This window comes from Mastigoproctus giganteus, chromosome 7 (genome assembly GCF_048544385.1).
Source record: "Mastigoproctus giganteus isolate SK-2022 chromosome 7, ASM4854438v1, whole genome shotgun sequence".
Classification (NCBI taxonomy): domain Eukaryota; kingdom Metazoa; phylum Arthropoda; class Arachnida; order Uropygi; family Thelyphonidae; genus Mastigoproctus; species Mastigoproctus giganteus.
Window position 1 is genome coordinate 137,463,842 of NC_143581.1, and position 12,737 is coordinate 137,476,578.

The 12,737-nt window shown below is 37.4% G+C and overlaps 1 protein-coding gene across 1 annotated transcript in view; it reads right to left on the reverse strand.

Annotated features, from left to right (window-relative positions):
* The window catches only part of Pdk1 (Phosphoinositide-dependent kinase 1), a 595,617-nt gene that overhangs the window by 233,357 nt on the left and 349,523 nt on the right, over nucleotides 1–12,737 (reverse strand). Inside the window, exon 9 of the mRNA XM_090377106.1 lies at nucleotides 7,868–7,964. Within this exon, the coding sequence (XP_090233232.1) occupies nucleotides 7,868–7,964 (97 nt within the window). The remainder of the gene's footprint in view (nucleotides 1–7,867; nucleotides 7,965–12,737) is intronic.

Consider the following 12,737-nt stretch of genomic DNA (forward strand, 5'->3'; position numbering starts at 1 on the left):
ACTCAGAATGTTTGGAGGTGGCTGTTTCAATCAGATCTCTGGATTGTAGTCGCTTCACCATTTTTGTGATCCTGCAATAGATTCCAGATGCCTTGGAATCATAAATGCTGATAACTTGCCCACAGGCTGGGTGGACAGAGAGTGTATCACCAGAAAATTAGGAACGTCTGGACACTGTGCTTCTGTTCAAAGCCTTTTGGGTTGACTAGTGTTGTTATCATGAGAGGATTCTTGTCTTGACCCTAAAGGCTCTAAGGGTGGAAAATTGTTAGATTCCATGATGGCTCCTTTTGGCCCCGGGGGTTTATCTTTACCACCCAACATGGGAAGGCAGGTGCAGTGCCACAAGGTGACCATGCGGCTGGGTTAGTAAATTAGTACTTATAGAAAAAAATAAACAGAAATGTGGTTTCCCTTTCTGAGCCCATCCCTACTTCTTGTACAGCGAAATGGTTCTTTCGCTGTACAAGAAGATGGTTTTAAACAAAATATAGAATGTGTTCAATCAAATGCTCTTTGTAGACTTTGTGAAATGCACTAGAAATCGCCTGGCCACGGAACGCTTGGCACCAGGGGCCTTTAAGAGAGTGCACTTTATTTGTGGTTTCTTCAGAAGCGAAGTTCAGGTGAACCAGTGTCTGGACCAATGTTGTGTGAAAAAGCATTTGATTTTAATCGAAAATTAATGGGGGGGGGGGGGAAATGAAGATTTTAAGGCAAGCACAAGTTGGCTGAAAATTTTTAAACTAAGACATGGTATATGTGAACTACATATTCAAGGCGAGAAACTTTCTGCACATGAATCGGCAGTGGTGGCCTTTAAAACTAAGTTTGCTTCAGTTATAGAAAATTAAGAGAAAGGTGCGTTTATAACGTTGATCAGGTGGGCTTATTATGAAACGCATTACTGAGAAAAACCCTAGCCACTAAAAGAGAAATGCCTACAGCAGGTTTTAAGATGAGAAAAGAGCAATTTACAATTGCTATGACTGCAAATGCTACTAGGATGCACAGAATATCCGTATTCGTTATTGGTAAGTCAAAAAAAAAACTAAGCGTATTTAAAAATCTTTCATAAAAATCTTTGTATAAAAATGCTTGCAGGGATGTATCTGTTTTCAGAGTTTGGTTTATATATTTTTTTTATTTAATTAATCTTATTTAATTTAATTGTAAGGAAGATTAAATTTATTTAAAATTTAATCAGAAAATTTGGCTATTGGGAAGAGGTTTTACATCAATTATTCTGGATACCTGACACTACCGTACTGCACATGGGTATAAGTAACTCCAAAGAAACATACCAACTGTGTGGTACTAAACTTAGGGTGGTAGAAAATGAAAAAGACCTGGGAGTAATTGTGCAGTGTTTTATGTTTATATTATAGTTTTAATATTACAGTGAATCTCTTTACAGCAATCTCTTCTTAACATCCCAGCACATTATAATGATTTATGTGCTAGGTCCCAGTCAATTTTCCATGAATGTAATCCTATTTTATATTCATTAAAAGAAACAAATTCTCTATAATAACCCAAAAATATCCAGTACTTTATCCCATCTTTTACTCTTTTCATTACAATATTCATATTTCAAAATGAAAGAATATTGAAGATAATGATGGGCTTACGGAGAAATCACCCATTGGCAATTTCCCACACACGCTCATTGACATAATGAAATTAACTTCAACTAAAAGCTTATTTCATTATACAATATTGACTGATAGACTATTAGTCTAAAAGTATGGCTCCTTCTATGAAGCATTGTCTTAATCAGACAATGCAGAGACTATTGTCTGATTAAGACAATGCAGAGAATATTGAGAAAACCAAAGGGCTTGCATAAATCATTCAAAAATCTGTGAAGAATGGATGAGTGAGAATAGAAAAATTTTGCAATTTGTGGATAACTACATCACTTGTTGCCAAGTGAATGGCCTAAGTGCAACCACTGTTGAGTACCTGTCACGTAATATGACATAGATCAAAATGCAATCCAGTGCCATAAGAAAAACTATTAAAGAAATTTGTGCTGTGGATCAAAAACAAAACACAACACAATATGAAGTCGATATGGTAGGCAATTTTTTAAGTGCTTCTGGGATGAGGTTGATGAAAAAGTGATTGCCAACTGCTTTAAACATGCCAGATTTCTTGCTTTAAATGATGCACCAAATGAAGATTTGCAAGCTTCTCCCTACAATAATCATGAAGAATTATCTGATAATAGTGAAGAAATTTTGAGGATGAACATCATCCGCTAAACTTAGGGGAAAATGTGTTTCAAAGGGTACACCAAAGTTGATGTGGACATTGTATTTCAGGATATGCACAAATGAAGAGGAATTTATTGCTAATGTAATGGAACCTTAAATTTGCAGTGACAAAGGGAAGGAACCTATTGTGGTTGAGTATGAAGTTTTGCTACAGGATGTTTATCAAAGATTAGAACTTTTATGTCATTTTCTTCAAGTACATACAATCCAACTGTGAAATTGAGTTAACTGAAATCATACACCTTCATAATTCTTTTAAAACATGCTCTTCCACAGCACTTTTGGACAGATTATATTAAAGTATGAAGCAAACTCCCCTCTTTGTGTTGGGCCTTTATATATATGTACGTATGTACACTATACATACCTACTAGGGCTTGCATAAAACCGAGAAATTTCAAAACCGAGTTTAACCGAAGTTTACTCTTAAAACCGGTTTTAGAACCGATTTTCTCAGACTTAGGGAAAATAATTAAAAGCTTATAACACAGGTATTTATTTTATCTTGGGTAGATTGTACAAATCGCAATCAAATCTTTTAAACAAAATCTATCACCTCTTATAGTAAAAAAAAATAAAAAAAATTAAAATGTTCCAAAAAAAGTAACCAGCCTGAGATTATACAAAATTACAAATTGTATTCAAATCCTTAGAATAAAAACTATCTTCTTGTATAGTAAAAAAAAATAATAGACCCTATAATAATAATAATAATAATAATAATAATAATAATAATAATAATAATAATAAATAAAAATAATGTGAAAAAAAACGGCTTGGGGAAATTACTTTACTATTTATTGCTCAGCTTTTTTCTGAAAATGGTCCTTTAAAAAACACAGTATATTAAGCATTTTTCCTGATAGACTTGATCTTATTTTTGTGTTAAAGAGACTAGTGATCGAAAACACTCTCTCAGATTGGACACTTGTTGATTTAATGGTCAGCAGTGCTCTATAAACTTTCTCCAGCTTTTCACTTCTACTGCTAGTTGCCTCCCAAATTTTATATTCTATGCTGATTTCCAATTCACTCGGATATTTTGAAGGCTCTTCAGTTAATCTCTTTATTACACTATCATACTCTAGCATGAGTGTATCTCCAACATCGGAACTAGACGAGTCTTTGTTTTCTTCTAAAAGAACAGTTCGTTTATTTTCAGTTTCTTCATTCAACGCTAAGACTCCTTCTGAACATTTGCAAATAATCTCTGATAAATCTCTTCAGCATGCTTTTTCAAAACTTGCTTACTTGGAAAATCAAAAGTTCTTGAATCTGAATCTTCTTTCCTAAACTTTTTGGGGTTGTGTAGATAGCTCAACAAAGCCACAGTTTGGCAATTTCGTCTTGCATTGCAAAGCTGCAAAAGGCTTTGGTGAAACTTTAAAGTAAATGGGTTTTCTGTTGTATCAAGCTTAGCAAGCAGAAATTCTGTTGAAGACTCTGCTTTAAGTAAGTCTGTATCTTCTGAGGTTATAGCCTTCAGAAGCATTTCAACTGGTCGCAAAGTTTAACGTAGCAATTCAAGTGTTTTCCAGTCATCGTCAGACACAGCTTCAGTTGACAGTACTGCACATAGAGCATTTGGAATGCAATTTTTCAATTTCAAAAATCTCTCAATCATATAGAATGTGCTATCCCATCTAGTCTTGCAATCTAATATAAGTTTATATTCTTTCCCATTAAATTTTGCTTTAACAAAATTTTGTAATATGTCATTTTTGGTAGGCGATTTTCGAAAAAGCTTGCAAATTTTTCTGACTTTGTTAATAGTTTGTGCAATATTGGCCATCGGATTGAAAAAATAAATGAGCTCATCGGTAAAGTCGGTTTGATAAAGCATGCCTTGCTGTCTTTCTTCAACTTCTTCATCATCACTACTTTCTTCATTATTTTCATTGTCTTTGGGAGACTCAGAGACTGTGGCACCATAAATGATTGCTTTTTCATAAAGTACATCTATAACTGACAGATGTATACAATGGGCTATACATTGTTGATGATTAGGCGTAATTTGCTTGCCATACTTAATCATCATTGCTGCTCCATCGGTGGTGCAGGCAACAATATCCTCATCCAAGTTCAAACCAAATTCCTTCAAGTGTCCATCCACAATTTGCTCAGTTCTTCTGCTATCAAGTGAACCATTAATCTCAATAAGACCTAACGACCAATGATTGTCTTTTGAATGCACATTTATATTCATATACCTTTTATTTTGTATAGACGTATATTCATCTAGAGTCAATGAATACCGTTACCTTAAAATAAAAAAAAAACATAAAGCAGTTGAACGATCCAGACAAACGAACAAACAAAAGAAAATGGGCGTAACAAAAAACTATATTCGAGGGCTAACTAAAAAAATATTTGAATCCGGTTTTAGAAGCTCGGTTACGGTTTTAACAACTCAATATGAAAACCGGATTTAACCGGTTTATAAAACCGGTTTGCAAGCCCTAATACCTACTACTGTATATAGTAATTACTATATGTACATACATTGTTTTTTTTTTTTTTTAGGAGCATTAGCAACTAAGGCCATATTGCTCCGGGGGTATGCGGTGGTCATTCTGTGACCTTTCCGCATCCTCCGTATTTGGTGGTGACAGGCTCGAACCCCAGTCTAATCAAGAAGCGTGTGCTACGCACTGCTGCTCCTTCCCACCTGGCTATGGAGGCACCTATATGTACACATAACTTACTACACTATACCCTCAATTCAAAATGAACAATCTTCATTTTCTTGTTTAATACTGCAGTTCACATTTTTTTTTTTTTTTTTAGGAGCATTAGCAACTAAGGCCATATTGCTCCGGGATATGCGGTGGTCATTCCTTGACCTTTCCGCATCCTCCGTATTTGGTGGTGACGGGCTCGAACCCCAGTCTAATCAAGAAGCGTGTGCTGTGCACTGCTGCTCCTTCCCACCTGGCTACGGAGGCGCCGCAGTTCACATTCTGAATTACATCATACTATACAAGAAGAAGAAAAGAATCACTTATAAGTTTATCAAGTGGAAATCTGCTGTACACCAATGGAAACAGTGAAAGGAGCAAAGGTGGAGTTGGCTTTCTGATCCATAAATATATAAAAAACAATATTTTCGAATTCAAAAGTACATCGCCAAGGTTGTCAAGACTACTACTCAGTATTTCTAAGAGGTACAAGCTAAAGGTTATAATGATTTATGCACCAACATCGAGGCATGATGATGAAGAGGTTGAAGAAATGTACACTGAAATTGAGAGTCTTCCAGATGAGTAGAAAACCCACCACACTATCATTATGGGGGACTTCAATGCTAAGATTGGAAAGAGACAAAACAGTGCAGAAAGGGGAACCATAGGAAATTTTGGAATTGGTGAAAGAAATGAAAGAGGTGAAAGACTTGTAGAATTTGCAGAATCTCAAGTAATATCAGTAAAGAACACTTTTTGATGGAAGAGACCAAATGGATTAACAACTAACGAAATCGACCTCATCCTCACTAACAGAAGATATATCGTGAATGATGTTACCATCCTGAACAAGGTAAATGTTGGAAGTGATCACAGAATGGTAAGATGCACACTTGATATAGATGAAGGAAAAGAAAGGAAAAAAACTGATTCGAGTAAATAATACGAAGTAAATATATTGAGATAACAGAAGAGGAGAAAAAGCAGTATGTACTGGAACTTAAGAACAAGTTTGAGATTCTGCAGACTGCTCAGGACCAAGATATCGACGAGGCCTTCATCCTGCAGTGGATTGAAAAAGGCTGATGATGATGATACTGTAATAGTAGAATTATATTAAAATGTTCAAACTTTTCTTTGTTCTTTTGCTAATTTTAAGACCTATTGATATAATTTCCTTTCGATATAACAACCATTTTCATGAAATGAAATGCTCTTTCAGTAACAGTGTAACATAATTACACCATGGGCTTTTCATACTGTGCTGTTTGTGTGCAATTCAGTGCAAAAATGGGCAAGATGAAAGATTTAAGTGACCAAGAACATGGAATCTTAGTCTATGCCAGCCATTCTGTTATGAATATCTCAGCAACTGCAATGCTGTTGGATTTTTCATGTATGCAAATAACATCCAGACAACGATAACCCTCTGGTCAGAAAGGGCATAGTGTGAGAGGTCCATACAGACTGAGAAGACTTGTGCAGGGTGGCAGAAAGGTTACAGTCACTAAAACAACTGAATCTAGTCAGGGATGGGGTATCACAGCCAATGACCAAAACAGGTTTCACTCCTGTCATCAAAAATTAGGAATTTATGGTTACCATGGGCTCGGGAACAATGAATCATCCACAGTCTGTTGGATAGTGGATGATTGAAAAAAAAAAAAAAATGACTGATGACTGCTAATTCTGCTCTTTTGGGGAGGATCAGAATATGGTAAAAATAACATGAGTCCACTGGCTTGTCTTTCCAGGTGTCAACAGTGCAGGATGGTGGTGGCAGTAAAATGAACGTTTCTGTGATGTATGTTGGAAACACTGACTTAATAGTGGAGCAACATTTGGATGCCACAGATTATCTGAAAACTGTTTCTGATCAGGTGAATCCCTTCATGAATTTAGTTTACTGTTGTGGCCTCACCAAGTTACCTTATCTCAGTCAAACTGAAGTGGAACAAACTCTCGGAGTAGAGGTCTACTACCGTCCAACTTGAAACAACTGTGGGAAGCAATTGAAAGAATGTGGATCGGTATACTTGTGGCAAGCTTTTGATACTTCATTGAGCCCATGTCATGACAAATCCAGGCTGTTCTGAGGGCTACAGGAAGACTTACTCACCATTAGGTAGGTATGCTGAAGAAAGTTTCCACTTGAATGGACATGAACACTGGTTAGTATTAGCATTAGTAGTGGCAAATTATGCAAAGAAACAAGCTTATACAGCATCAGCCATAAAAAAAAACTACCTTACTCATCTTTCCATTCCCTCAAATAATATGTCTAATTCTTCCTTACTTTTATTTTAACTGCCCACTTCCATAACACCAGATGAAAGTTTGTTCCAACAATCAATCACTCTCTGGCTGAAAACAAATTCTCAAACATATGTCCTACAACCATCCTTTTTCAGTTTATGTCTTCTTATGTATGTTGTTCTGAGAAAGAGTAAGGATATCAGCATTTAGTTTGCTCAATCCATTTAAAGCCTTAAACACTTCAAGTAGGTCTCATTACAGGTGCACATTTTCTAAGGGCTGCATTTGCAGAACTGAAAGCTGATTCAAAAAGAAGCAAGCATTAAACTCTTTCACACATTCATGAAATAGAGCAAGCAATTCCAGAAATGTAACATTCATCACATTTGTCAGGAGAGGGAAGAGGAGTGGAACATGTTAAAATGGCATCCCTAAATGAAAAAACATTTTGGATTATCCAGTTTAAAGCTTGCAGCAAATAGTGGGACCACAAAAAAAACAAAAGGACCCCCTACTACAATTTAAGTAGTAGGTCCTTTATTGTAATGTGAAAATGGTTTTTGAGTGCGGAGGGGAGGGAACACGGAAGTTACCTTTATCTCCACATGAACAGCAATGGATTAAGGGTTGTTAGGCATTTCTTAAACTTACCAACAATCTTTCTACTAAATCTTTTGCCAATGGAAGAAATCCATCTGGAAACTCGTATTCAAGTCTTGCAATCTTCTGGAATATTAAATATTCATTCCTGTCAAAAGAATTATATATAATTACTTTTCTGCAAACAAATATATCCATATCCAACTGATTAAATGATGCACACAACATGGTGCAAAACGGAAAAACACTAAAGAGAAGTCATATTCTGTACTGTGTAAAAACAGTACAGAATATCTCTACAGTGTAAAAACAGTATATATATTTCCTTACACCTGATTTTAGAAAGTTTAAAAGATTACAAAATATAAATTACTTGTGACCTTATTTAGCATTTCTTGCATGTGATCAAGAAATCAGTGTAGGTTCTGAAATGTTATGCAAAAATATAAATTTCAAACATAACCCTTCCCACCCAGACTGTTGAATGACACCAATGTAACATTTCACAACCATACCAAACCAGCCACCCTTCCACAATCTGTGAAAGGTCATTAGTAATTGCAAAAGCCTCAGCATTCCAACCAGCTGGGTCGGTGTGACTAGAAAACAGAAGCAGAGTTGTGAACATTAAAATCACCAAGGAAAATTGCCTCACTGTTAGGAAAGTTCGACTGTAGAAAGTCAAGTTGCAAAGAGAGGAAGTCAAAGAGCTCCAAGTAATTAGTGGGGTTGTGAGAACGGTAGAGACAACAGTTGAATTTGACAGAATGAGGTAGAGAGATTTTAAGCCAGAGAAGATCGAAGTGAGGAGATTCCAAATTCCCAAGTACCATTTTGAGGTGAAAGAAATCATACAGCGAATAATTTGGGCAACTGAGATGATCAGTACACTAGACTCCCGCTAGTCTGAACTAATTGGGACCAAGCCCTGTTCGGATTAGCAGAATTTCGGATTAGCTGAATAACTGCAATAATGCAGAAGCAAGCAGTAAAACAGGTCTGGTTTATTAAGGAATGAATGTACAGTAAGCCTACTAGCGTTTGTACGCGAGCGTAACACACCGGAAGCAAACCCCCCTCCACGCTATGACTAATTGCACGCGACATTGTGCATTAAATGTGAATGTTTATATCTTCGCTCTACATTACATTTTATAGTTTAGTTTAGTTCAGTCTGCTGCCACAATGGCCACGAAACGGAAACACACAACATGTACGTTGAAAGATAAGCTGGAAGTTTTGAAAAGGCTGGACAAGGGAGAAAGTGCAACAAAATTAGCAATAGAGTTTGGAGTGGGCAAGGCCACAGTAACTGACTGGAAAAAAAACCGCGCAAAGATCGAGCAGTTTTGTACCTCTACTTCAGAAAAATCAGTTGAAAATCGACAAACAGTAAGGCCCCAACGTTTGACAAGCTTGATGAAGCCTTATTCACGTGGTTCACTCAGGAAAGAAGAAGGAGAACACCCCTAAGTGAACCTCTTGTTAGAGAAAAGGCCATTCATCTCAACAAACTAATGAAAGGTGATGAATCATTTAGTGCAAGTACCGGTTGGTTTGATCGCTGGAAGAAGCGCCATGGGATTCGCCAGCTAACGATCACCGGGGAGCAATTATCAGCTGATCTTGCTGCAGCAGAGAAATCTTTGGGTGAGTTTGCTGATTTGGTATCACATTATTCACCTCAGCAAATATATAATGCTGATGAGACAAGTTTAAATTTTAAGGCTTTGCCCACAAAAAGTCTAGCATCTCAACAAGAAATGCGTGCCTCAGGTGTTTTAAAATGAATAAGGAGCGAGTGACGTTGATAGCTTGTAGTAATGCTTCAGGAAATCACAAGCTACCTTTGATGATGATCGGTAAATCAGCGAAGCCGAGAGCTTTTAAAAATATGAACATTAACAATCTTCCAGTTCACTATAAAAGTCAAAAAAAAGCTTGGATGAACAGACAGTTTTTCATTGAGTGGTTTCATAATCAATTTGTCTCAGCAGTGAAACGTTTCACCAATGAAAATGATTTGCCACCTTGTGCCATTCTCCTCATAGACAATGTGCCGTCCCAACCAGACATTTCCGAGTTGACATCAGGGGATATAAAGGCAGCTTTTTTACTGCCTAATGTAACACCGTTATTACAGCCCATGGACCGGGGGGTGTTACAGTCTATCAAGCTTGCATACAGAAAGAAATATCTTAGGTCCTTGATAGAAGATAACACCAATTCACTTTCACCAATGAAAATGATTTGCCACCTTGTGCCATTCTCCTCATAGACAATGTGCCGTCCCAACCAGACATTTCCGAGTTGACATCAGGGGATATAAAGGCAGCTTTTTTACTGCCTAATGTAACACCGTTATTACAGCCCATGGACCGGGGGGTGTTACAGTCTATCAAGCTTGCATACAGAAAGAAATATCTTAGGTCCTTGATAGAAGATAACACCAATTCACTTTCTTTACATGAGAAAATGAAACAAGTGAACTTAAAAGATGTTGTATATTGGGTTGCTGAGTCGTGGGAGGGTGTAACCGAGCAGTCCATACAAAGATCATGGAAGAAATTATGGCCCTCTCTCAGCTTTGTCGATAGCTCTGACGAAAACAATGACATAGAACAATTAATTCAGCTTGTACAGGAAATTCCCGGGTGCGAGTAAGCAATAGAATCTGACGTTAACGAGTGGATTGCAGCGGATGGAATAGGTCATGAAAACCTGTCAGATGAGGACATCGTGGCAGCTGTCACCCAAGAAGACTCCAAGCAGAATGATGACAGGAGTGATGACGAGCCCGGTGTTTCTGCAGAACAACTTGTGTCCCACACAGACGCGACAGCGGCCCTTGACCTCGCTTTACGCTACTTAGAACAACATTCCAGCGCTACACCGGCAGACTACATGTTTATGAAGCGGTGGCGAAACATAGCATCATCTAGCCGATTTTCATCGTTATGTCAAAAGAAACTAACAGAGTTTGTTACTTCTGAAAAATGACTTTTGTTCCTGTTTTGTGTGTAAGTATAGATCTGTAATTTTAATAGGCCATGTCAAACACTGATTTATTAATTTTGTATTAGTACAGTACTACAATAAAATACAATTGTTTTGTGGAATTCTAAATGTTTTTGTACCATTAATCCCATTTAAATTTAACTGGAAAATACAAAAAACGTATATTTTGCAAACTAAAAAATTTCCTCTCCGCCGACCGAAACGTGTTTGGATTAGGCGGATGTTCGGATTAGCGGGGTTCGGATTAGAGGGAGTCCACTGTAGTTGGATCAACCGATAACTGAGATCCTGTCAGAAAAAGTACATGGGGTTTGGCAGACTGCAAGCGGAAATGGACATCGGAAATGGATTAGAATTGAGATCACGTATAATTGTGAAATGAACTAGGAAGTGTTTGGGAGGTTTAGATCTTTTTGCAGATAAGTTTACTCTATTAGTTTGACAATTCATCATGTATTCAATAGTAAGAAAAAGTGTGGGGGGGGGGGGACATGCTGTATGAAGTAATGAAATTTTTGGATATGGTGTACACATGGTAAGAATATACCCAGATCCTTGACATAACGTGGCCTCGACAATGCCCCCTGCATACACACTACTCTGACTCCCTCCAATGACTATCTGCAGAGTAGAGGTAGCAAGATTATACACTAGTTGATGCAGAATCCTCCTAAAGAGTTATTACCAACAGGTTCTGTCTGGTGTATTAACTAGCGACTGGCCTGCGAACACCGTTTTAGAGCTGTACCCTCGAAATGTAAGGAAGATTGGATCTCATCATGATGTTCATCATAACCTCAAAAGTCATCAGTCATACTGCATGATGGAAGAGATGGGAAAGGGTTGACCGGAACTTAGCTCTGGAGACTAAACATGGATTCCACCACTTCAAGCCCCCAATAAGCAGATTGGTGGTATTGCACTGGTTGATGAGAGTCATCTACCACCTAGTATTACCTGGTAATGCAAATGGGCGACATTCCTCCATGTGGTGTGGGCACCACACCTCGACCCCAGCTTATGTTGGTTAACACCCGGGTGGTCACCCACAGTGTGTTTGTGCATGGAGGTTATACCCAGGATTACTAACAGTCTCACCAATGTGAAGGTGCAAGCAGAGGATTTGGATGTCACAGACCATTCGGACATCGCCGAAATTGGGTCCACTTGACTTGAATGTCACCCGAATATCAGCTCCATCAGCATTTTAGACTCCCAGGTAGCAAGTACAGCTTGTCTGGCATATCTGAGAGAAAGTTTGTTTGTTATTTGGTTTTTAGGAGCATTAGCAACTAAGGCCATATTGCTCCGGGATATGCGGTGGTCATACCCTGACTTTCCGCATCCTCTGTATTTGGTGGTGACGGGCTCGAACCCGGGTCTAATCAAGAAGCGTGTGCTAGAGAAAGTTTGTGACAACCTCAAGGACCAAATATATATTTATATATATTATATATAAATAATATATAAATATATATTTATAAAGCAATAAATTTCTGTGAATTTAATTTTCTGTTGAATCTCAGTCTTGCCGTTCAAAAATGGCAAGGCTAAGGTTCAATAGAAAACAGGAGTTAGGGGAATAGGAATAAATATAAAAAAATATGAAAAAAAAAAAAAAAACAGTAAATTTCATTTTTTATTTACACAACATGAAAACATGATGAGGATGGAAATACAATATGGGAGAGGGAGAAACACAGATAAGAACAAAGTGATGGAACAAGATATGAGAGGTTTTCTAAATAAGAATAGTATAAATGACAGGTAAAAAATTCTGTTTCCCCCCCATTTTCAATGATGTTTTTGCTGTTATTTGGTTTTTAGGAGCATTAGCAACTAAGGCCATATTGCTCCGGGGATATGTGGTAATTATTCCCTGACCTTTCTGCATCCTTCGTAT